General features: G+C 43.8%; 1 protein-coding gene across 1 annotated transcript in view; it reads left to right on the top strand.

The window, feature by feature from the left end:
• Positions 1-26333, top strand: part of TSHR (thyroid stimulating hormone receptor) — a 208459-nt gene that overhangs the window by 147818 nt on the left and 34308 nt on the right. Inside the window, exons 5-7 of the mRNA XM_006260866.3 lie at positions 3781-3855; positions 6886-6963; positions 8128-8196. Of these exons, the coding sequence (XP_006260928.1) occupies positions 3781-3855; positions 6886-6963; positions 8128-8196 (222 nt within the window). The remainder of the gene's footprint in view (positions 1-3780; positions 3856-6885; positions 6964-8127; positions 8197-26333) is intronic.

Here is a 26333-nt window from a genome sequence, read left to right on the forward strand (position 1 = left end):
GGAGAGTTAGACATCTGGATTCTGTCCTTTCAAAGTAATATTTTAAACAATTTTAGCAATAATGAATAGTAGAATATTGTGTCTCTACTTAGAAATATAAAGCAGAAAGCTACTTCAAGAAATCATGTAGTCCAACCCCCTGCTCTGAGGTATAATGAAGTATAGCATCCTAGACAGATGTTCATTTAATCTGTTCTTAAAAATCTCCAGTGAAAGAGATTTAGATAACATATTCCAGTGTTTCACGATCCTAATAGTTAGCAGAGCTTCCCTCAGATTCAACTTAAAACTGCTCAGCTGCAAAATCATCTTATTTCTTCTTGTCCCTGCCCCTCAGGTGATCATGAAGAACAATTGTTCACTGTTTTTATACCTTATTCTTTTTCTGCCATATGGAAAACTATTTTTGTGTCCCCCACTCAATCTACCCTTTTCTAGGTTAAGTAGTGCTATGGCAAAAGATTGAAGAAATTGGGTTTATTGTTTTTTTAAAGCCTCTTATTCTTGTTGCTTTCTTTTGGATTCTATCTAATTTGTCTACATCTTGCTTAAAGCACACTATCCAAAACTGGAGAGGTAGTTCAGCTGAAGTTTCACCAGCACTGTGCACTGTAGAGTAAGTACTACTTATGTCTTACAGCCCAGCTGGACATACATTCCAAAATGTTATTTGCCTCTTTTGCAACAGCATCCCATTGTTGACTTCTATTCAGTCTGTGATTCACTATAAAACACAGATTCTTTTCTGCTGTACTGCATTGTGCATTTGTGTAGCTGATTTCTCCTCCATAAGTGTAGCACTTTGCATTTAGCTGTATAGAATTTTATTTTATTGCCTGGAGCCATTTACATGGTTCAAGAAATAGAAGCAACAGAGGATATATTTTTCCTTCAACAGATGAAAGAAGTTTGTATGATTTAACAATATTTTCCTTTGGCTATTTTGGATAGTAAAACCATTTGTTTTAATATTTGTAATACAGAAGTCCCCTTAATAGTCCAGTTGGGCTCCAAACATATAGAGAGCCCTGAACAGCTCATACTCTGAGGACGTGAGTGAGAAAGATAAGAGAAGATATAACGAGATTAATTGCTTATTAGGGATGTCACCTAGGGCTACACAAATGACAGTTACTTTAGTTGGGAAGGTTTGAAACCATTCAGTACTTTGACAGGGTAAGGATAAGGGCCTGTACTTCAAATTATCTTAAATAATGAACATGTTTGAGAGCTGTCGGATACAAGGTGGTAAAATATCCCAAACCAGCCCAAAATTTAAAAAATAAATTGTTTCATGGAAACTGGCTCCAAACACTGCAAAATACATTGGTGTTTAGCTTAAAGTAGACACATTAAATCGTATGAAAATAAACAGAAGAGTTCAGTCTCTGTATGTCAGGCTCTCTTTGCCAGATTTGCTCTCTCAAGGACTCTCTCAGACTTTAGTTTTCACATCAGCGTGCCCTGTGTCTTTGGAACGCAGAGCTTAGTACCTGATTCACTGTGGCATATGAATGCCTTAACAGTGGTGGATCTCCATGAGGGGGACCCTGGTCTGTCAAAGAGCCTCTACACTGGAATGCCTCTACAATAAATCCCCTTGCAAACTTGAGCATAGAGACATGTTGGGGACAGTGTTAAAGGGCTCCTGCCAGCCAGACTCCAGTACCTTTTCCTGGAGGTTCCCTCCACCAAAACCAAAATACAAAGAAAAGCTGTTTTTCTCCTTCCTTCTCCACATCCTTGTATCAGTCCATCGTAGCAGTTCATCTCAGAGAACTGGGCACTCTGTTCTCCCAGAACACATCTCTCCACCTCTTTCTCCTTTCTGTATATTCCAAACATGGCCCATCCTCTTAATTCCAGAACATATACAGTCACTCTCTGTCCCTTCTATGTGTCTGTTCTCTGTCACATTATCCCAAAGGCTTGGAAGAGCCTACTCTCTGCTTTAAGAACCTTTTCTCCCCTACCTTTTCTTCCTATCTCAACTCACAGGATATCTTCCTCTGCAAACCTGTGTAACTCTCTCATACTGCTCAAAGTTCACCACCTCTTGTGGACTCTAATTCATTTAAATTCTCCTTGCTTTTCTGATCCAGTTATTCCACAGTGTTGAAGCTGAATCATGCAAAACTTCTGTTGACTTTGGTGGAAGCAAGTTTGGGTGCTTTGCCTCAAGAGAAAATCTCTGCAGTTTATATCCCTAAAATCCCATGCTGATTTGTATAGTGTTCTCCCAGCCCCATGTTTGGATAAAGTGACATAAAGTAAGTCCTTCTGGACATGTGGAGTGTCCAGGAAGTGTGGCATTCCAGGATACAGGAATGAGGAACTTGTGGGTTAGCTGAACAGGAATTTTTTAAAGAAAGGCAAATGATGTATATAATTTGAAGAGGCCAAGCAAGATCGTTGCAGGGAAGAGAGTATGCTTATATAAATATAAGTCAAGTATAAATACGCTTGACTATGCAGGTGAAGAACATATTTAAAAAAGCAAAGGAGGAAGGAGAAGATTCATACTTAAAATTGCAGAGCTACATCACTTCAATGTGGAAAGTCACCAGCATAACTTCTCTACAACAGGCATAGAAAAACTCAAGTACCAGAGATGGGGCAAAAACGAAGGGTGACAAATGAGTCTGTGACACTACAGAAAAGACTGGGAAAGTAAAATCAGATGCAGAATTACAACAAAGGGGCAAGACCACTTTCACAGTTAAAAAAATAATGATTCAGTGCAAATTTGGCAAGATGGACACTTTCCAATTAAAGCTAAAGTAATCAAAGAGCAGTAACCTCAATCATATTCTGTGATAACAGATGAAGGCCAGATCTTAAGAAGGAATTACAAACATCTGTTCAATATTCCTGACAATGAGGATGATATGAGTGAAATAAAAACAGTGGGTGCCTATAAACGTGCTCGGGGAAGGAGGGATGTTTTAATTAAAGCACTTCCCGAACAGCTGCTCTTATTAAAATGCTGCAACGTCACATGTATTAAGCCCCCATGTGTTTAAAAACGGCCACAGGCTGCTTTAACTAAAGCTCATTTGATGAGCTTTAGTTAAAGTGCCCAAGAGGCCATTTTTAAACCCACCAGAACTTATACATGTCGTGCTGTGGCAACGCTTGTGCGCAAAGCAGACTTGATTACTTGAGTCTATGTATATAGGCACCCAGCGACACCAGTTGAAATCAGTTTATAAGTTGACCCAGAACCTGACCCAGAGAGTGGCCTTTCAAAGACAAACAAGGACATAGATAAAAAAGGCCTATGATATAGAAGATTTCTGAAACAGCCAAAGAGATGGATTGAGACATGTTAGTTTGAATTTGTAATTGCTGTTTTCTTAATGTTATTAGTCTAGTTAGGATTTAATAAAAAAGGAAGATGCAATATAGATGAAGTCCCTCTGGACACACAGTATCCAGGAAGTGTGGTATTCCAGGAGGCCAGCAGGAACTACCAGATAGTAAAACAGGAACAGGCCAGCCACAAGACCCTTGCAGGGGCAAGAGTAAAAACTGTTACCTTTTTACTGTAAATAGATGTATATACCCTTCTGTGTGTAATAAAGGCTTGATTCTACTTCAAAAGCCTCAAGATACCACAGATAACTTGTTTCTACGTGTGCTGAGTGTTTCCATTTAACAGTGGAGAGCTTGAAAGAGCCACCCTGCTCTGCTGAAAGCTCTGTCCATTCCATGTTTATTGCGTAGCTAAAGTTGATTTTTCTCTCTTATTTTTTTTTTCTTTTTGATCCCCTGTGTTAGTGGGATTTTCAACACTGGACTCAGAGTATTTCCTGACCTCACCAAAATCTATTCATCCGATGTGAACTTTTTACTGTAAGTATCTGCGCTGAAGAGTTGGTTAGAACAGCACTACACTTACATACCAAACAATCCCACAGTGGATCATCTCCCTTTTAGAGGGAGGTATCAAGTAGCTGGCAAAGTGAAGTCTCTTGGAAATCTGGCAAGAGTCTCTCTCTTAGCTGGCTATCTCTGCTTATCTGCTTCCAGATCCCTAAAAAAGAAAAAGACAAGAGAATTATGGAAAACATGGAGGGGAAATGTTAACACCTTCAATCCTTTTTTTTTTAAAGAAAAAATCCAGTTTAGGCTTAGCTCAGAGTCTCAGTGAAGATTTTTATGTAGGGGAAGGCTTATTTTATCCAAACAGGTTGCTCTGCACAATTTTTGTTTTAATTTAAGGGGGAAAATAGAAGAAAGGAGTGCAAGAAGCAAACCTGAAAAACTAGGAATGGTAGTTGAGCTTGTAAATTTCTTGTTGAGGAATTTGGTTTCATGCCCGCTGGTAGCAGCAGTCCTCAACTGCTAAGGATACCAGCTGTTCTTTACAGACCTTTTAATACTCCTGAGGGATTAGTCAAGTCGCTAAAATGAAGTGCTGTTAGGTAAACAAAACTTTCTGAGATACTGTAATTGAAAGTGCAGATCTATGCTGAAAGGTGTCTTTAAAAGTGACATAATATGTTTTCAGTTTGTTCTTTGCCAGTGGTTTCAGTTAAAATTTGCCTTTTTTTAACATAAAAATAAGTTTATCTATGTAATGGGCCTGCATACTTAATTAGGGATATCCTTTTGGTTTCCCAAGTATGAAGAAAATAATCTGCATTTGAAGTTTATCAGTTTTGTAGATGATGAAAAGGATATGCTTGCATCCATCTCCTCTTCCTGTGTCTATACCAGTCTTGAAAGCTTAACCGGAGTTTAAAATACAGCAAGTACTTACTTAGTTAATAGGCAGATTCAGGAAGAATACACCCAAGAATCTGTCTTTTCTAGAGAGTTGACCCAATTAGCTAACTCAGTATAAAAGTTATCATAGAAGACACAACTGATATTCAATGCAATTTATTCTCAAGTAAAGACAAAATTAGGAGGATGGAATGTGTTTAGTAAAAAGATGCCACTTTTGCTTAATGACTTTCTAGATTATTTTACTTTACTAACACTTGAAAAAAAGAACAGAACATGTTAGTGCATATTTTTTCTCATTCATAGCTTTAAATGTCCATAACTTTAAAGGGCTGAAAATCTTTTTTCCTCCAAAAAAAGTTTCCGCCAAAAAGTTGCCTTGAATTTTAGATTTTGGTAAGGCTTATAAATGAGCTTTTTTTTTTTACATTTTTTCATAGCCATTTTAAAGCAGGTAAGCAAATTTTCTGATTGAGACCTCTCTAGAGACCTCTCTAGAGGCCTTCATGATAGACCCTATGGGGGGATGTTGAGAGAGCTGAATCTCTTCAGCCTTCACAAGAGACGGCTGAGGGGAGATCTTGTGGACGCCTATAAATTTATTAGGGGAGGTCAACAGGGAATAGGGGAAGCGCTGTTTACTAAGGCAGCCAAGGGAGTGACTAGGAATAACGGGTGTAAACTAGTTGAGAGTGGATTTAGGTTAGATATTAGGAAGAAATTTTTCACAGTAAGGGTGGCCAGGATCTAGAATGGGCTTCCAAGAGAGGTGGTGCTATCACCTAGCTTGGAGGTCTTCAAGAGGAGACTGGATAGTCACCTGGCTGGGGTCATCTGACCTCTGCCCTCTTTCCTGCCAGGGGCAGGGGGTCGGACACGATGATCCATTGTGGTCCCTTCTGACTCTACAATCTATGAATCTAGAGAGGGAAAATGTTTTAGATACATGCTGAAATAACTCAAAAGCAGCTGAACTAATTTACACAAACTTTCTGAAAAGAAACATAGCTAAAATTACTTTAGGGAGTGGAAGTAGTAGCAGAATATATCACCCCAAAATGATATTTGAGACAAAATTATTAGCAGTAGAAAAAGTTTAGAATCAGTGTGATTGCAAAGATAAATGTTAGCATGTATACATGAAATAAGGGGTAATGAAACTGAACTTGCCCCAGAAGGGGCCAAGGGCTAGAGTTTCTTAGTTTTTGGAGCTCTCAGTGTGGTCAGAAAAAATATCCTTATTGCGTCACACCTCACTTACTAATTAAAAAGAACAGTGTTGGCAGAATCATTTGTTAGGTAGAACCCAACATGAGGAACGGGAGGGCATGAATGGAACAGCTTGCTTTCTAATTCCTCCTGAAACTGCCACCACCTATTTCCTCCTATCTTTAAACTCAGATGTAGTGGATTTGTTTCCCTTCCCTCATTCTCTGTTATCTTTCTAGCATTATAGTGCTTAGGTCTGTGATAGAAGCTCTGAGACAGGTCTGTGTAGAAGCTGTGGAGATGACCAGTGCAAAGGATTTGGGAAGGTGATGGACTGCGGGACAACCATTTGGCCAAGTTGAATCTTTGGACTAGATGACCCAAAATATGTTCTTTTCACTTGCTAGGACTCTGTAATTAAGGATTAACAGTTAATCTTTTCCTTTGCGCTATGTGAAATTTAGATATCTCAAGAAGGCTAAAATCTGTTTGTGAGTTTTATCTCTTGTTATGAACGTATTTATAGAAGAATAGAATGTCAGCTTTAAGTTAGCTTGCAATAAATTTGTTAAGATTATGATGATTTATTTTATTTAGCTATTTGCTAATGCCTTGGCTTATGAAAGTAAGTATATGGCTGTGCTGTTATCCAGTAGAATCACACAGGGTAGGCACACTTTTGCCAACAATGTAAGTTCTAACTATTTAATAAAAACAATCAGCAGTAGAAGTATTAGGGGTACATATACTTTCTGGCTCACTGAAGGCACTTGATTACATTCCAAGGGCCAAAAAATTATTCAGGTACCCATATATCTTGCTTACATATTTTGCATTTTATTGTGCTGTTTACCAGTGAACTGCTGAAGAATAGAAAATGTAAACTAGGTCTGTTCTGCTGTACAGCTGTTTTATGGTGATGTTGTCTTTTGTCTCCTTTTCCAGTGAAATTGCAGATAATCCTTTTCTGACTTCAGTGCCTGCAAATGCTTTCCATGGGCTGTGCAATGAATCCCTTACACTGTAAGTCTTTCCTTTTTAAGTCATGTGACAGTCAGATTGCCTGTGCTTACCTAGCTAATCACTATAACTTATGAAATAACAGTTCCAGAAAAAGCACTGCAGATGTTTCCTTAGCCTGACAAAGGGTATTAAACCCGAAAGCTTGCTAAGAAAACAATTTCCAACTATTTAAGATGGTCTAATAAAAGATATCAGATTCATCCAAATAACCTTGTCTTCCTCATCCATAGCAGTTTTCTTAAGAGAGCCATTGTGGTCATGCATTATCCATAGCCTGGTTTACATATTTCCTTTGCTACTGACAGTGACTTGGGTTATGGCTGTCTTCCTCTAAAATAACTCTTTCAATAATAATTGTAATAGCAGAAATGACCGGACTGAAGTTTGGCAGAAATAACATTAGGAAATGTACAATTATACAGGAAGGAACCACAGAGGGAAGAGATTGTTATGAGTACTTCCAAAATGTTGCAGCACGGGTAGAACTAAGTGCTACCACCCTTTGCGGTAGTGTTGGTAGAACTCAGTTGGCTTTGTCCTTATTGTGGATATAGTTACTTTGCAAAATAATAATGACAGTCCAGGGCGAACTGCATTTGAGAATAACATGATTAATTTATATGGTACAGAGCCAGTCTGAGCCACAGAGAACAACACCTAGAGATAGGAAAGCAAGGGGGTGTTGTAATGCTTTGGGACTGTTCCTAGCTGGGGAGCAGAGCACTGATCAAGATTTTGCAAATTCAGTCAGATCTTTTCTTTTCTTTTTCTTATTTTTTAAGCAAGCTATCTTTCAGTCTAGCTTAATCCTTCTATCTTTGCACAATTTTGTTCCTTTGTTCAAAAAGGAAATGTCAGGAGACTTGCTGCACTGGCTCACGAGGGTGGGTGAATTATGTGCTGCAGCCCAGCTGCTTCTCCCTTAGAGCTTTCATAGCTACTTTGTCTTTTGGAGGGAAGGCAAAAGCTAGCACATGTTCCAAGTACTGCCCTGCATTCAGTAGTCGGTAATGCTTCTGGGAATTCATTAGACCAAACATTATGCTATATGTTCAGAAGATTAAAATTACTCCATCCAGGAGTATGCTGTTGCCCTTGAAAAGATAAAACATAGGTATTCAAGAATCTGTTTATTACAGACTAATTTAATTTCTTTTTTTGCAGCAAACTCTACAATAATGGCTTCACTAGGGTCCAAGCCCATGCTTTTAATGGAACAAAGCTGGATGCTGTGTAAGTAGCTTCAATGAATCATTCATCAATTTAGCCACATGGAGGGAGCATAAAATTCTCAGCATATCTTCAATTTTTGTCTTTTTGACTGTGACATATGACAGAAGCCTGAAAGAATAAAAACAGGAGATTACAGTATGTGAAGCTCAAAACTGTGCCAGGGATATCAAACTGGATAAAGAGAAGTAGTTGGCTATGTTAATCGGAAGTCAGGAACAAGGCAGGGTAAATTTGCACCTTATAGACCAGGGCAGGCAATTATTTTGGCTTGAGAGCTGCTTAACTAGTTTTGGTGAACTGTCGAGAGCTGCAAGGGTAGCCCTGCCCCTTGACAGGTGCCTTGCCCCCTGGTCACCACCTTGGGACTGGAAGTCCCACCCCCTGACCTTGGCCACTGGAAGTCTCTCACCTTGCCCCCAGAAGTACTCCTTTTGGGAAGGGGTTTTGCCATCTTGGAAATGGAAAAAAAAAAAACCTATATACTAAAAGTCAAACATTGACAATAGCATATTTTAATTTTATTTTTAAAAATATTTTTGTCCTGATATGTGTGGGTTTTTTTGTATATATAGAGGCGATTCCATAATAATTCAAAATTAAGTCTTACTCTTGTATATTGTGGTGGGGTGTGGAGGGGTGGAGGGGTAAAGGTGGGTGGGTATGGGGTTTGTGGAGGGTTGTAGGTGTGTGTGTGTGTGTGTCTGCGTGTGTGTGTGTCTGTGTGTGTAGATGTATGTGGGTTGTGGGGGTATGTAGATGTGGGTGGGTGGATATGAGGGGTTTGTGGGGAGGTGTGTTTGTGGGGGGGTGTGGGTATGGGGTTTGTGGGGTTTGTGGAGGTGTGTGGAGGGGGAGAGTGGTTGGGTGTGGTGGGGTGTGGGGTGTGCTTGGGGGTGTGTGGGTACATGTGTGTGTGGTGGGGTGTGTGAGTATAGCAGCGCACAAGGCTTCCTCCAGAGGCGTGCAGGTGTGTGTATAGGGGAGGATGTGGGTGGGTGTGTTGTTTGTGGGGTGTGTGACTGTGTGGGGGAAGGTGTGGTTGTGGAGTTTGCAGGTATGCTGGGGTGTGCATGGGAGCCCCCTACCCATGCCCCCCTGAGCTGTTCAGCCCCTGCCCTGCAACACCCCAGAGCCATGCCACTGCCAACAGTGCGCAACCCCAGTGCACCCCATTCCTGCTTCAGATTCACCCCCGTTGCAGTAGATCAGCTGGAATGCATGCACCCAGCCAGACCTAACCCACTCCGCACCGCCTGCCCATGGCACGTCCTGCTGCCGCCTGGGTATGCAGCGGGGCTGGAGTGGCTCCACAGTTGAACTGTCTTTCTAGGCAGCCCAGGCAGGGGCGGCTCCTTCCGGCTGCCGTTGACATGTCCCCAGCCCTGTGGTACCAATGGGGACCTGTGCTGCACAGCCCCAATCCTGCACACCCAGCGCCTGCTCCAGGTTCATCCGCCCAGGCTCAGCAGTGGCAGCACAAGACAGAAGCTGTTGCTCATCATGGGAGGGAAATCAGCCCTTCCCCATCACCACTGCCGGTGTTTCCTGGTGTAGCTTCCTAGAGCCCGCACAGCACCAGGCTGCCCTGTGTCTGCTCTGTGGAGCCACTGCTGCCCCACAGGGCAGCCCAGAGGCTGTGGTGACACTGCATAGATGCAGGGAAGCTCAGCACAGGCTTTGAGCAGCTACACCAGGAAGCAACGGCGAGGAGGAGGGGCTGCTTTTCCCCTGTGCTGAGCAGCAGCTTCTGTCTTGCTCTGCTGCTGCTGCTGATCCTGGGCAGGTGAGCCCAGAGCAGGTGCAGGGCGCACAGGGTTGGAGCGGAGCACGTGGGTCCCCATCAGTACCGTGGGGCTGGGGCCGGCAGTGGCAGCCGCCAGAAGGGACTGCCACCACCTGGGCTGTCTAGAAAGTCAGTACAGCTGTGGAACTGCCCCAGCTCCACTTCCTACCCAAGGGGTGGCAGGACGTGCCATGGCCATACAGTGCCTGGGTCAGGCAGGACCAAGGGACTCACTGCAGGCCAGAAAAAGTCTCGCCAGGGGCTGGATCTGGCCTCCAGGCTATATTTTGCCCACCTCTGTTATAAACTAACTACTAAATCATTCACATATATAGGATATGCTTTCGTGAGCCCAAGCTCACTTCATCAGATTCTGTGAAAGGATATGAACAGAGCAGTGTATAACATGGAGAGAGTGATTTGAATACAAAACGCTGGGAGGGAGGGATGGGAGAGGGAGCGTGGCAAGATTTGGTAGAGGCAAACAAGCAAGCAATAAACCCATAGGAACAAAAGCATCACAAAAGCCAATCCAGGTAATTGGATATGAACCCACAGTCCCCAGTTAAACAATACTTGGCACAATCCAGTCTATGGATAATTCCCTGTTCCACAAGTTCTCATTCAAGTTGGGTTTCAAAGTTTGGCTGCCTAAGAACAGCTACCCTGAGGTCAGGAATAAAATGTCCAGGGAAATTAAAGTGTTCTGCTATAGGCTTTTGTGTCTTTCTGGAGCTGGTGTCAGATCAGTGTTCATTCATTCGTATGCTAGGGATCTCCCTCTCTGTTCAGTATGGGCAACAGAGGGCTGTTGTAAGCAGGTGATGGTTTATGTGAAGTATATGATCATCACATGTGTGGCAGAAGACCAGCTTGGCTTAGCAAGGAACTCTCCAGTGCACTAAAACACAAAAAGGAGGTTTACAAGAAGTGCAAAGTTGGACAAACAAACAGGGAGAAGTATGAGTATTGTTTGGGGATCTAGGGATGAAATCAGGAAGGCCAAAGAGCAACTGGAGTTGCAGCTAGCAAGGAACATGAAGGGTAACAAAAAGAGTTTCTACAAGTATGTTAGCAACAAGAGGAATGTCAAGGAATGTGTGAGTCCCTTACTGAATGTGGAAGACAACCTAGTGGCAGATGATGAGGAAAAGGCTGAAGTACTCAATGCCTTTTTTAACTTAATCTTCACAGGCAAGGGCAGCTCACAGACTATTGCACCTAGCAGCGCAGTTTGGGGAGGAGGTGAGCAGCTGATAGTGATAAAAGAACAGGTTAGGGACTGTTTAGAAAGATTGGATACGTACAAGTCCATGGGGCCAGATGCAGTGCACCTGAGGGTGCTGAGGGAGTTGGCTGATGTGATTGCAGAGCTGCTGGCCATTTGAAAACTTGTGGTAACTGGAAGAGGTCCTGGATGATTGAGAGCTGCTGGAAGAAGGAGAATCCAGGGAACTACAGACCGGACAGCCTCACCTCAGTCCCTGGAAAAATCATGGAGCAGGTCCTCAAGGAATCCATTTCTAAGCACTTAGAGGAGAAGAAGGTGATTAGGAAAAGTCCATGTGTATTCACCAAGGGCAAGTCATGCCTGACCAGACTGATTGCCTTCGTCAATGAGATGACTGGCCCTGTGGATGCAGGGAGAGCAGTGGATGTTATATACCTTGACTTTAGTAAGGCTTTTGATGTGGTCTGACTCAACACTCTCGCAAGCAAGCTAAGGAAATACAAACTGAATGAAAGGACTGTAAGGTGGATAGAAAACTGGTTGGCTTATCAAGCTCAAAGTGTAGTAATCAATGGTATGATGTCTAGCTGGCAGCTGGTGTCAGGTTGAGTGTCCCAGGGGCTGGTCCTTGGGTTGGTTTTGTTCAATATCTTCATCAACGGTCTGGAAGATAGGATGGAGTGCAACCCCCCAAGTTTGTAGATGAAACCAAGCTGGGGGGAGTAGTAGATACACTGAAGAGTAGGGCTAGGATTCAGAGAGACCTAGACACACCGGAGGATTGAACCAAAATAAATCTCATGATGTTCAATAAGGAGAAGTGTGAAGTCCTGCACTTAGGATGGAACAGTCCCATGCACAAATACAGGCTGGGGACTGACTGGCCAAGTAGCAGCTCTGCAGAAAAGGACCTGGGGGTTACAGTGGACAATAAACTGAATATGTGCCAACAGTGTGCCCTTGTTGTCAAGAAGGCTAACTGCATCCTGGTCCACATTAGCAGAAGTGTTGCTAGTGGATTGAGGAAAGTGATTCTTCCCCTCTATTTGGTACTGGTGAGTCCTGTGGTCCTGTGTCCAGTTTTGGGCCCTCCACTACAGAAAGGACAAATTGGAGAGAGTCCAGCAGAGGACACATGACACATGGGCTGGGACACATGACTTATAAGGAGAGGCTGAGGGAAGTGGGCTTATTTAGTCTGGAGAAGATATGACCGAGGAGGGATTTAACTGAAGGATGGTTCCAAAGAGGATAGACCTAGACTGTTATCAGTGGTTGCAGATGACAGAACAAGGAGCAATGGTCTCAAGTTGCAGAAAGGGAAATTGAGATTAGATATTAGGAGACACTTTCTCACCAGGAGGGTACTAAAGCTGGAACAGGCTACCCAGATAGGTTGTGGAAACTCCATCCTTAGAGGTTTTTAAGACCCAGGTAGACAAAGCCTTGACCGGGATGATTGATATAAATGGTCCTGCTTTGAGCAGGAGGTTGGACTAGCTGACCTCCTGAGGTCCCTTCCAAACCAGATTTTCTATGATTTTATGGCTGAACCAAATAATACAGATTAGTAACATCCAAGGTTCATCTACCTGCACCTCTGTTAAAGTCATAATATATGTCATCATATATGATATAGGGTACAAACCTGGATAAGCCAAGAGACAGGAATTCAGCAGGGACTGGAGAGAGGAGCTGTACCTTATAGGGTACAAGGAAAAATTCTGAAGAATCTGTTTTATTTTCTGTAATTAATTTGTTCAAAACATTGAAAAAACAAACAAATAAAAAACTAAAACAAAATAAAACCTAACAGAATTAGGAAAGAAAGCTGATCAACTCTGCCGGCCTTCTATCTGCCTTCTGCAGCTGCAAATGTTATGGGATGTGTCCCTGTAGCAGTAATCATATAGTCTGTTTGCTTCTTATAATAGATGTGTCATCTTAACACTTGTAGTTTAAATTGAAGCATCAGTGGATTTAGTGGCTTACAAGTACTGGGAACAAAACCATCACTTTTTCTGTCTACAGGACACTACATGGTACTTAGTGGAGAAAAGTTTAATTTCAGTTCCATTTTCCTTCTTTGTGGATGCATCTACACATGCCATTAATGCACAGCAATAAACTGCAGAGCTTATTGCTCCACAGTTTATTGCTCCTGGGAAACTCTCAAGCATGTGGTTTACACATGCACCCGGACCGCAACACATTGAGCTGGGTTGCAGCAGCCCTGGCTGGCTGAGGGCCCAGGGGTCAGCCTGCCAGTCTGGGGTTGCTCCAACCAGGCTCAGTGTGCTGTGGAAGGTCTGGCTGGGGCCTGAGAGCGCTTCAGTGCAGGGCTAGCCAGCAGGCAGCCCCCATACTGAAGACCCTCATGCCCCATTCAGCTGGGGTAGTGTCCACATGTGCGCTGCTGCACATGAAAAAAATTGTATTTACAACTCCTATTTACAAGTATTACAAATATTTACAAGTATTTACAAGTACTACCCTGCTGTGGAGTGTATTACTTTTGTGTGCCTTAATAGGAGTGCACGTGTAGACACTGAGACATTTATTGCACAGTTCATTAGTAATTGCGCAGTAAAGACATCATGTAGGTGTACCCTGTTAGCACCGTTTGCTTAGGGATAAGGTCATATGTAGCTGTTGGGAAGACAAAAGGAGAGGGGATTTACTCGCAAGAGCAGGAGCCAGAAGCCAGAGCCTTCTCCCTTTTAGTTGCCTGAAATGCCACTTAATATCTGCCTATAGATGCACTCATTCATGTTCCAATTAGAACGCTCCTCTGTCATCTCACCGTCATGTGTATTAAGCCCTCACACTTTTTAAAATGGCCATGGGGGTGCTTTATCTAAACCTCGTCAAATGAGCTTTAAAAAGGCGTCCTGCAGCTATTTAATAAATGTGCGGGGGCTTGATACATGGGATGATGAACCATTTCAATTAGAGTGGCTGTCTGGGAAGTGCTCGAATTAAGATGCCCCACCCGAATCCCCAAGCACGTGTATAGGCAGCCAATATGACTACCTGCAGCTGTGTACTATTTACCCACCTAAGGGGGAGTTAAGTTTGGAATTTTGTGTCAGTAGCAGTTGCATTTTTGGAGAAATGCACAGCTTGCCACCTGTCCCTCCTTAGTCTCAGATCCCCTTACCTCTCCCACACACTACTTCTGCCTTCCTGCAACCTCAGGTCCTCACCCCCCTTTCCTTTCATCTCCCCTCCATCCCAAAGTCTCTATTCCCCACCTGCCCCTTCCCCTCCACCCCAGGTGCTGAACTGAGACCAACAACTCATTCTACAAAAGCCACTGCACATCCAACCCATAACAAAATGTGTGTTTACTCCCCAGTTGAATCAAATTTGACTAGGTCATTAGTTTGTTGCCTAGCCAGGTTCACTAGAATATATATAGCAAATATAAGCCATGGAGTTGTATGTAAAGGTAGTAATATAAACATTACATCGTTTTCTTGAAAACTAACTTTATTCTCAGCTAGTGTAAGCTGGTTATCTGATCTCCAGTATTTGTGTGTGTGTTCTGATCTCTGCAGGAAGCAAACATTCAATGCTCTGACAGAAGATGAAGTATTTTTAGCTTCTCAAAATTCTTTATTTCATTAAAGGAGAGGGGAGAGTTTAAAAATACACTAGAAACAAGAGCCTGGTAATATCTGTGGTTGTTTTGAATTGGATTCCTAATAAGGGTAATGAGGAAAGCATAGAACAGGCAGCATAATATTATAGATGACTACAGTGAAAACCCAGTGGTTAATACATTATTATGATGCTTGGCTCACACAGATGTATTTATAGCCTTTTTTTACTAACAAACAAGGTAAGATTCTGCAGCAAGAATTCAGAGTGGGTTGAAGTATGATAATCCTTAGCTTGTCCTTTTGTTTTCAGTTTTCTAAATGCTATGAAGTACCACATTTACCCAAATCCAAGGAGACCCTGAATTTAAGATCATTCCCCCAGTAATTACATTCTATACATGGAAAATGTATGAATGTGTTATAATTTTCCATGTATAGAATTAATTATTGGAGGATTGTCTTAAATATGTCCCCCAACTACTGCAGGCAGTGAGGAGAGAGGTGGTGAGGGGGGCAGTAATGCGGCCAGCAGTGGACAGACAGGCAGTGGGGTATTTGGTGGGGCAGGCAGTAGGGGCCAAGTGGTGTGGAGGCAGTGGGGGGAGCAAGCAGTTTGCCATCTGTCCCTCCTTAGTCTCAGATCCCCTTAACTCCCACATACACCACTTCTGCCTTCCTGCAACCTTAGGTCCTTACCCCCCTTTCCTTTCATCTCCCCTCCATCCCAAAGTCTCTATTCCCCACCTGCCCCTTCCCCTCCACCCCATACCTTTGCTCCAGTGCCAACAGGCTTCATACCCACTGCAGCCTGGGACATGAAGTTTGGCCTCAGCCCAACCCCGTAACAGTGTCACAGAGCTGGCACTGCTGCTACAGGGCTGGGCTGGCCAGGGGCATGCTCTGTGCTGCAGTGGGACTGCATCTAGGCTGCAGTGGGGAAAGAGCCTTCTGGCACCAGAACAAGGTAAGTTGCAGGAGGGAGGCTTTGGGTGGGTTGGGAGGGGATGGAGGGAAGGGGAGGCAAAAACCTGAGACTGGAGGAAGAGTGGGTGCCCGAGGCGAGGAGGAACAGTGGGGAGCAAGCAGCTTCTGCATCTCTGCCCCTGACCTGGAGTTGGAGCCACCACAGCTGCCTGACCCTTTGCTGCCTCATTCTCAATTCCAAGATCAGGGCCTCCCCCTCTCCCCCCCATGTTAAATGTGTGCGTGTAGCAGAGTGGCTCATCTTGGAATCAAATAAATACAGCATTAGCTATATATGCTGACAGCACATTTATAAGGCTTTAAGTATCTAAGCACCTTCAAGGAGAAAATAAGCTTTATTAAAACACAAAGGGTCAGTTGTCTGATTGTCATGATTTGGGTTATCTTCACAGTTAAGTATTGCAATGGCTTTAAATTTGACACAAGGGTGAAGTGGAAGTTCTTCGAATTCATAGCCTTTTGTGTTCACAGCCTTTAGTCTGCATCTGGCACAGCAAAAGAATAGTAATAATGATATGCATCTTGTTCCCTGGCAGTTACCACGTTTACTCAAATATAAGATGATCCCCCCAATAATTAGATGCTGTAGATGGGAAATTTATTAATTTGTTATAATTTTCCAGGTCTAAAATCTAATTATTGGAAGTTTACCTTGAATGTGTCCCCCTCTTACTGCTAGAACAGGGAAAATAAAACTGGAGCAGTCAGGTAGTCCTCTTGTCCTCTGCCCCCACAACTTCTTCCCCTGCAGCTCCTCCCCACACCCTCCCTCCCCTCACCTCTTATCAGACTCTGCTGTCCCTGCACACATGGAAGTGAGGGGAAAATTTGAAAACACTGACCTTGAAATAAATATGTCCATAGTAATTTGCATATTATTTAGTTTATCCAGAATTGATGCATTCGACCATTTTTGAAACTGCTGCAAGTTTTAACACAGATACTCCATAAGCACACTTTTAAGCAGCACTTTTGTCCTTACATATATATATATATATATATATATATATATATATATATATATATATATAATGTAAATTCTGCATGATATTAGTCCAAAGCCAAAAGGCTCATGATTTACCATATAGTTCATTGGGCTGGGCCCCAGCAGTGTCAACGGCCATGTGACCCCGCAGTTCAGCACTGCTCAGTATGTGTGTGGACTCCAGATCCCCTCCGCAAAGGAGCCATTTCCTAATTAGCCCCTCACTCATGACTGGAACCAGGTGTTCTTGTCATGAGTCATGGGGTCCTCCAAAAATGTATATGCAGATGAGGCGCAGGGCAATCTTGTCCAGCTCCACTGGAGACTGGGGCTACACTAATCATTCAGCAGGCTGAGAGAGGTGATAACAGAGATTCTGGGTGAACTGTTTGGGGCTCCATTTGGTGGTGCTTGCCAGACATTTAAGACTAATGAAAAAACAGGAATCACTGGAAATGGGAAAGACTCAGCTCAACTGTGGGAATGAAGAGGAAATCAGAATATACTGAATGTAGTGGCTCACCATTACTTGGAAAAGAGTTGGCGCTGAAGGGGCTAAGTACAGTGGGCACTACCATCTATCTTATTCAGGTGGACTGGATTAGTCTATCCTTGAGGTAGGCTCCTGGCAGGGAAAATAACATGATCACCAAGGTGGTTTTTCTACTGGCAGGGGAAAACTGCAAACATGGCAGGGAGTAGTATCCTGACCAAGGTAATGCATAGTTAGCCTCCCACATTCACTTCCAGTGGGAAGATCTGGGCTATACCCTGACTTTATGGAAATGGGAGACTTCTCCCTAGCTTGCTTCTGTGGCCATACAGCTGAGGGCAAGCAAAACTTGGGGGCATCTGAACCCCAAGCTTCTGGGCTTGGGCCTGCACATAGGATGTCCACCAAAGGATTTGGAAGTATCTGAAGCCCCAAGTGGGGGTGGAGGATGCTTGCTGGTAGCAGGGCCACATATGGTTCTTGAATGACTCACACAAATTTGGAATTGATTTGGCTGATATGACTTGGGGGACAAAAAATTTCCTTTAAAAAAAAAAAAAGTAGGTTCCTGGGAAACTTCTCCCTAACTTGCTCCTGCAGCCATACAGCTAAGGGCAAGCAAAACTCGGGGGCATCTGAACCCCAAGCCTCCGGGTTTGGGCGTGTACATAGGATGCCTGGCAAAGAATTTGGAAGTATTTGAAGCCCTTGGCTGGGGTGGAAGATATTTGCTGGTAGCAGGGCCACGTATGATTCTGGCATGATTCAAATGGATTTGGACCTGATCTGGTTAATCTGACCTGGGACACGAAAAAATTTCCTTAAAAATAATTTTAAACAAAAGTTTCCCATAAGTATGTTTTTCCAATACAGGCCATGTGTCCCAGTCGTGCTCAGTGTTGGCTGCATTTAATCAACATAATAGTTGGTTTCCATTATGGAGCACACACTATTTTTGGCAGTAATTTAATGGTAGACAATGTATTTGCTGAGGTTCTCTTCTATGCCTTTTTCCCCATGCTGACTGGGGGGACAGACCTTATCCTATATTCAGGTAAATACAGTAAAAAAAAAGAAGAATGGAAATGAGCATTTACTTAAGACATTCTAAATAAATTGTTGATTTTTGCATTTTTTTTACTTTGGTTAGTTGTTTATTTTGTCTGAAGCTATTTTCTCCAAGAAAGATACACTTATGGGAATGAGCTAGGAAAAGAGATATTTCACTTGAGGGCTGTAAAATGACTGCACAAGATCACACCCTCCCTCTCCTTTCAGAAAAATAAACTCTTCTGAGCACTTCATGCTTCTCCAGCGCTCTCAAACACAGAAATTACAGATCTAGCATAGTTTTTTTTTATTTTAGTTATTTTTGAGGAGTGGAGAAAGGTTGATGGTTCTAGCCAATAAAAACAATGTGTGCTTTACAGAGTCTTTGTAGCATGCAAAGATATAATTTGATAGAAATTTTGAAAACTTAAAAGTAAGGTTAAGCTGGGTAAATTCTGATTAGCTTGCTGGCTCAGAGACATGAATGACAACATTATATAAGTAAAGCAAATCATTTGGCTTTTTTTAGAAGATTCTAAGACAATTAAGCTGTTTCAGTGAAAGCACACTTTATTTTCACAAGAGTAATGCTAGCAGCCTAGAATGCTTTGTAATCATTGAAGCAAACTGCTTACCCAGAAGGAAGGGATTGGAGTAGGCCATTGAAATCAGTAAAGAAGAAGCAGTCTTCTCTTATATAAATTAAAGATGGGTCCAAAAAATGCAATAAAATGGTCATCCCCACATTTTCCACTTTTCTTGTCTAACTACTGCTCCCTCCCCCCCATTAGCGCTATTCCTTAATATTCAGGTACCCAATTTCCCCATCCCACACATTGCAATTACTCTAGTAGTAAGCAAATCTAAAAAGATTTCGGAGGTTCTGTTCACTTTAACAGTGCATGCCAAAGTTCCCTCGAACCAAGGTTTGACTGAGGAGTCTGGTTAGAAATCTCACGAGTGCAGAAATTTCTTTACTGGGAGCTCGTGGATAATTAGAGAGATAAATTAGGATTCATATGATTATTTCCAGTAATTCGTTTTCTACCCAAGTTACAGTATTTTTATAATAGAATTCCTCACACTAGCTCAATATTTTCAAGCCATATCTTGCTCTAAACTAGGAAGTGCAAAAAATTAGCATCCTTCAAATAAATTCAAACTTTCTGAATCTCCAAAAAAGTTTATGATTTTATGAAAGATTTAAGGAATGAGTCTTGTTTTATTCATACTGGTTCACTTGCATCTCCCATGAAATGGGGAGATTTTTATGATGATATGGCATGTAAATACCTCAGAGAGTATGAGAATTTAGGCAGACAGGGTTATAGTGAGTCAGAGTCACACTGGCTGTCATTAGCCTATGGTACTGTTTCCCTTGTTGGCACTCTCACTGAGTATTACCAAGACACTCCAGATAATGTGTCTGTGTCCAGAGAAATCTCAAGAAGTGAAATGCGGTGAACTGAATCCTGACATAGTGGTCTTGATTGAATCTGTGCAGTCTGTGAGCTACAACACGTATCTTTCCAGTGATTAAGAGCACATACAAAATCTGTTCATTTGATTTGCTTTTTTTGGTTTGGTTTGTTCTTTGTTTTATTGCCGTGTTTTTTGTGAAGGCTCCCATACTCGTATGAAATATATGAGTACTAGTACTGCTGTCCATGTTGGCATTTTACATTTGTCTTCAAGAAGCAAGCTTTCAGTCATTCATGCGTCATTTGTGGGTTCAATAGAGAAACTGTAGTCAGTTTAAAGGAACAAATTAACTTTACTATATTATAAACTAAAGGACAGGGTATAACCTGAAGACAACTCTGTGGTACAACTACGTGGAGCCCTTGCTTCTGAACTACTGTCTTCAGCCGGCAGGGTTACTTTCATATAATCCCCGTAAAGTGCCAGTATCCTTAAAAACTGGGAATTGCAAAGCTAAAACTGCTTCAGGGGATGCCCCCTGGGTGTTCTTAAGCATACTAGAGACTCAGGTCTAAAAAGCAGCTGCAGAAGCACCCCCCCACCTCCCAGAGTGACTTCACGATCACATTCCTGGGTTAGCACACGTAAATGGTTGGGGGGGGTCTGCTCAGGAGCATCCTTCTCTGAGAGCATCAGAGAAACAACATAGAGATGTTACATTAGATGTAACATCAATGAAGTGTTCACTCTGAAGTCTAAGTATGCCATATATAACACCATTTTTCTCTAGAGCAGTTTAACAGAAAGATCCAGCTTCTCTGACCTTATCAGACAGTGGCCATGTCTACATGAGATGCTGACTACACAGTAGCTCATTACTACTGCACAGTAGTGTCACATAGCACAAAGCCACGTGACACTACTGCGTATGCAAGTACTAAATGACTGTGCAAGTAACAACTGCATAGTCAGCATCTCATGTAGATGCAGCCACAGTTTGCAGAATATCACACATTTTTCTCTTCAGACACCTGAACCAAGAGGTCAGGAGGTGGGAGTGATTCTTGTCATCTTTCCAAAGGAGCACAGTCCAACTTTTATTTTTAACTGTTCTTCAGTAAATTTAGTATTACTAAAAGGCATCATTGACAAAAACTATAATCCACAGAGGCCTGGCTGCCAGACTGGCCATTAAGGTTTATGTGGCCACAGAGCAGGTACAGGTCAGGTAGCAGGAGGTCAAAATTCCCCCTGTATTTTCTTAAAAATCTACCAGAGAAACCATGTCAAATATTGAGACCTTCTGGCCTGCTCTGTCCTTGCCATCTCTGCTGAGGAGACTGCTTGTGAGGGTTTTGAGTGTGTTTGTGTGGTATAAACTTGCATGAGTCATCTTGCATGAACCTCTCCCTCAATTTTTTCATGTGGACCATTACACACCTATCCTTTGGTAGCAAATGTTGACCTTCATTTCATACTGTGTATTCAAAAATATTTTCCCCAGTATCAGTTCCAGTAGCTTTCCACTGTCCATTGTCCAGCTATGATGTTAAACTGAGTCTATGACTACAGTTATTGATGGAAAACTTGCATGCACCTAACGCACTGTTTTCTAATGAAGTCTAGAAGGATGGGCTGAGTTGCAGTTATTCATCCTGACCAATGCCAGTCACCAATGCCAGGATCACGCTGGCTAAATCTGTTTTTGATCAGATGGGGTGAAGTTTTTTGGCTAGTCTGAGGGGAAAATAGAAAGAGCGGGTCTATGACGTTCAAATGTAATGACTTACTTGTTATGAATACAGCCTCTCACCTTCTGTGAACAAGCATCCAGTGCTGTGACCTCATCCTTGTGCTCTGAAGGCCTGAGCTAAAGCCCAGTGACATCAGTACAAAGCAACTTTAACAGACTGTGGATCAAGGCCTGAAATCTTTATCTATTTGTGGCATTTTTCATGTGTCCTCTAGTCCAGGGTTGTCCAACTTCTGAGTGGCTGGGGGCCACACGTGGGTTGCAGGCCCCTGGACCCTTCCCCACCCCCCAAATGGGTTTCCCAGGTCTCACAGATGGTGCCACCCTCCTTTTCCCATCCCCCTCTCCCTAGGGGCTAGGGCAGAAAGTAGAAGCTGAAGGAGGGAGCAACAGGTGGGATGATGGGCATGATGGTGGGGAAGAGCAACCAGGTAGGAGCCTGTTGGCCATGAGCTAATCATTTAGGGAGCGCCAGTTGGACAGCTGTACTCTAGTCCATGAGTTGAAGGCTAGAGGAAGGAAGGAAAGGGCCAGCAAAGTAGGAGATGCACTGGTTAGCAAGCAGTCATGAGGTAATCATTTTGTTTTCATCACACTACTGTTTATCTTGGCTCTAAGCTTAGCCACGCATTACAGCTGATCCCTGTGACTTCACACCAAAGAAAACAGTCCTTTGGTGTTTGTTGTTGTAATTAGATTTTGGGACTGCACACACTGCATTTGAATCATTCAGCCAGCTTTGCAAAGGCACGTTTCAGATATATTTAGGCACTTGAACAAACATTTAAACCATCTTTCCCCCAGAAGTAAATGTTCAAGCAACAAAGGCAATACTTTGCAGAAGTTAGCAGAACAGGTGCAGCTAACGGTCACGTTTAATAAAGGGAAAGATGGAAAGGGAGTCAAAGCTCACATGAACAGTGTCAGGCAAAATACTCCTTTACCCAGCATGGTAGAGGAGGAGTGAGGGGTGCACAGCTAAACATTTGGAAATATCTTGGATGCCTTTTAATAGCAGATATGCTTGGTCCTAAACCGTGAGAAAAAAACATGTATGTCTTTGAGTAGGTATTTTGCCTCCATTGACTTTGGTGTTCTTGAGTCAGGCCCATAGGCAGTATAGTATGCCTTCTTTGTAAACTGGCTAGATACACTGCAGTTCAAATTATGATAATGGACTACAGAAAGTGAAATCTCTGCCTCTTGCTTAAAGTTTCCTTCTACTACCAAAGCCAGCATGAATTTTGACCAAGTAAATGGTCACATAGCTACTTAAGCAAAATATTATGAAGGTTTTAAGACAGTTAATTGAGCATTTAATGACAGTACCACAAATGCTGTTGCTCAGTCATTTACTATAGAAGTTCAGGGAGCTGCAGGGCACTTGGTAAATGACAGGGAACTTCCTTAACAGAAATACATTGGTTATAATGAGTATTTTAGCACTTGTGGATTGTGGACATTGACAGCCATGAAAGCTCTGGTTCTGTTTTTATTTTCATGTTCTGTGCAGCATGGGTAGTAGCAAAGGATGTTCCTTTTCCAGCTCAGTTATGTGCCATGCCACAGAGGATATGCATCAGACTACATTCTGCAAGCCACATTTACCATGAACTTATTTTGTCCCTCTCTGCTGACTATCTGTTTGTTTTGAGCTATTCTTCTGCTATGAACTTCACTCCTCCCTGCTCTCTATGGGCCTCTCCATTCTTTTCTTTCTCCTTCATTTTTCCTTTCTTTTTCTTGCTCCTATTCATGTCTTCTTGCCATTGCTTTTGTCCCATATTTACATTAACATAATAATTAAATTACTTAGAATAATCAAGGTTCAACATTAACTCGTGGATATATATCATTTCAAAAGTGTTACCTGCATTCCCTTTCACTTGCTTTCCTACTATTACACTCACTTTTTTGTTGTTTCAAACTAAATCAAGGGTGGACAAAATATGGCCCATGGACTGGATCCAGCCCACCAGGCACTTCCATCTGGCCCGCAGCACCCACCAACTAATTGTACCCCATCCAGCCTTTCTGCCCACAAGGGTGGGAGCGAAGTGCCCACTCTACACCCTGCCCCCTCCCCCCCCCCCAGCCAACATACTCTATTGTGCCTCACTCCCAACTTTGTTGGCGAAGGGCCCGGTCCAGCCAGCACGCAGCTTCCAGGCAGGGCTGCTGCTGCCACTGCTGCAGCCATCAGGGGACCTGCCTGACTTCCTGGTATCCCACTTACTCTGGGCATTAGGTAGGAAAGTGGTGGGGGCAGGGCCAAGGCCAGGGGCAGGGGCAGCAGGGGAGCTACAGCTTGGTGGGAACGCAGAGCATGAGTCTGGGGCTGGTGGCAGCACAAAGCCCACACTCAGGGGAGTGGCCAGAGCATGGAGCTCAGGAGGGCAGGGTGAGGGAGGGTTGGGGGGTATGGGGACCCCCCCCACACATACTCTCCCCATGTCGTGCAGCCCCTACAGGCAGTGGCAGCAGCAGGCCAGGGCCCTTGGGGTGCTCGTGCCCGGTGCAGGCACTGGTGCTCAGCAGCATGTGGCTCTGGCCAGTGCTGCACACCACAGGAAGGAGCATAGCCCAACCAGGCTGCCTCTATTGCTGGGGCTCCCCACCATGCACATACAACTCCTGCACTTGCGTGAACCTGGAAAGAAGCTCCACACACTGGAGCTGGCTGCTTTTGTTGCTCCCTGTCACACAGGTCCCAGGACTCCATGGGGAAGCAGGGTCTGGGGCTCCCCTCCACTTCTGGCAGAGTCCCGGGACCTGCACAGCAGGAAGCAGCAAATGCAAACAGCTTCAGCACATGGAGCTTCCCCCTGGTGGCACATGAGTGTGGGAGTTGCACATGCACAGCAGGGAGCTCTGGCAATAGAAGTGGCCTGGCCAGGCTGTGCTCCTCATCCCCATGTGCAGCACTGAGCGGAGCCATGCATCTCCAGGTGGCAGCACCTGCGCTGGGCATGAGCACCCTGAGCGCCTCCACCTGCTGCTGCTGCCACCACCTGTGGGGGCTGCATGCCATGGGGGAGTAGGGGGGGGTCCCCATACCCCCACCCTCCCTCACACCCCACAAATGCCACACACCCACACTCTGACCCCACAGCCCACCAAACACCCCCACACACTCCCCCACACATATACAAGACTAAGATTTTATTTTTGAGTTATTGTGCAATCACATCTATATACGGTACACAAACACAAATTATGACAAAAATACATTTTGTAATAAAATTACAATATGTTATAGTAGGTGCTTGATTTTTAGTGTATAGTTTGGTTTTTTTTCTGGTTCGAAGATGGCAACCCTCCCTCCCAAAAGGAGTATTTCCAGGGAGCAAGGGGAGGGACATCTGTTGGCAGAGGTCAGGGACAGGACTGCCAGTACCAAGATGACAACCAGGGGACAGGACAACTGTCAAAGGCCGGGGCTACTGATGCAGCCCTCCAAAGCTCACCAAACCTCATAGTTTCATAGTTGGTAGGGTCAGAAGGGACCTGAGCAGATCCTCAAGTCCGACCCCCTGCCATGGCAGGAAAGGATGCTGGGGTCAGATGACCCTGGCTAAGTGATTGTCTAGCCTCCTTTTAAAGACCCCAGGGTAGGAGCAAGCACCACTTCTCTTGGAAGTTGGTTCCAGGTCCTAACCGCCCTGACTGTGAAGTAGGGCCTCCTGATATTTAGCCTGAATCTATTCTCCGTCAACTTATGGCCGTTATTCCTTGTTACTCTCAGTAGTGCTTGGGGGAACAGAGACTCTCCCATTGCCTGCTGGTCTCCCTTGGCCAGTTTATAGATGGCCACCAGATCCCCTCTCAGCCTTCTCTTATGGAGGCTGAACAGGTTCAGGTCTCATAGTCTCTCCTCGTAGGGCCTGCCCTGCTGTCCCTGGATCATGTGAGTGGCCCTCCTCTGGACCCTCTCAATGCTGTCCACATCCCTCCTGAAGTGCGGCGCCCAGAACTGGACGCAGTACTCCAACTGTGGCCTGACCAATGTCATATAGAGGGGGAGGATCACCTCCTTGGACCTGCTTGAGATGCATCTGTGGATGCATGACAAGGTGCGGTGAGTCTTCCTGACTGCGTCCCCACATTGGCAGCCCATGTTCATCTTGGAGTCTTTTAGTGATTCCAAGACCCTTTTCTGCCTCTGTGCTGATGAGAAGGGAGTTCCCCAACCTGTAGGTCTGCTGCTGGTTCTTTCTCCCTAGGTGCTGTACCCTGCACTTGTCAGTGTTGAATCCCATCTTACTCTCATCCGCCCACCCCTGTAACCTGTCCAGATCTAATTGCAGCCTGTCCCTCCCTTCTAGTGTGCCTACTTCTCCCCACATCTTAGTGTCATCGTTAAGCAGGCGCCCAGCCAAAATAATTGCTTGCCCCTGAACTAAATCATATGCTCTTTGGGGAAGATTACCATATCAGGCTGTCTACAGAGTGGAGCATGTGGTACCAAACCTAACTGGAAACATTGGATCCTATTGTCGTGTAAAATTAGTAATAGTCATCCAGTAAAAATACCAAGCCATTTCAGATTAAGTCACTAAATTTATTTGAGAGCAACTGATGTTCAGTTATTACCTGGACTAGATTTGTCTACAGGTATATTACTCCTTTTTTTAGTATCAATCTCCTGATCTATCCAAACCTTTTAAAGCTACTCATAGATTCATAGATGCTAGGGTCAGAAGAGACCTCAACAGATCATCAAGTCTGACCCCCTGCCTAGGCAGGAAAGAGTGCTGGGGTCAGATGACCCCAGCCAGATGCCTATCCAGTCTTCTCTTAAAGACCCCCAAGGTAGGGGAGAGCACCACCT

The sequence above is a fragment of the Alligator mississippiensis genome, chromosome 2 (assembly GCF_030867095.1).
Source record: "Alligator mississippiensis isolate rAllMis1 chromosome 2, rAllMis1, whole genome shotgun sequence".
In the NCBI taxonomy this organism is placed as follows: Eukaryota; Metazoa; Chordata; order Crocodylia; family Alligatoridae; genus Alligator; species Alligator mississippiensis.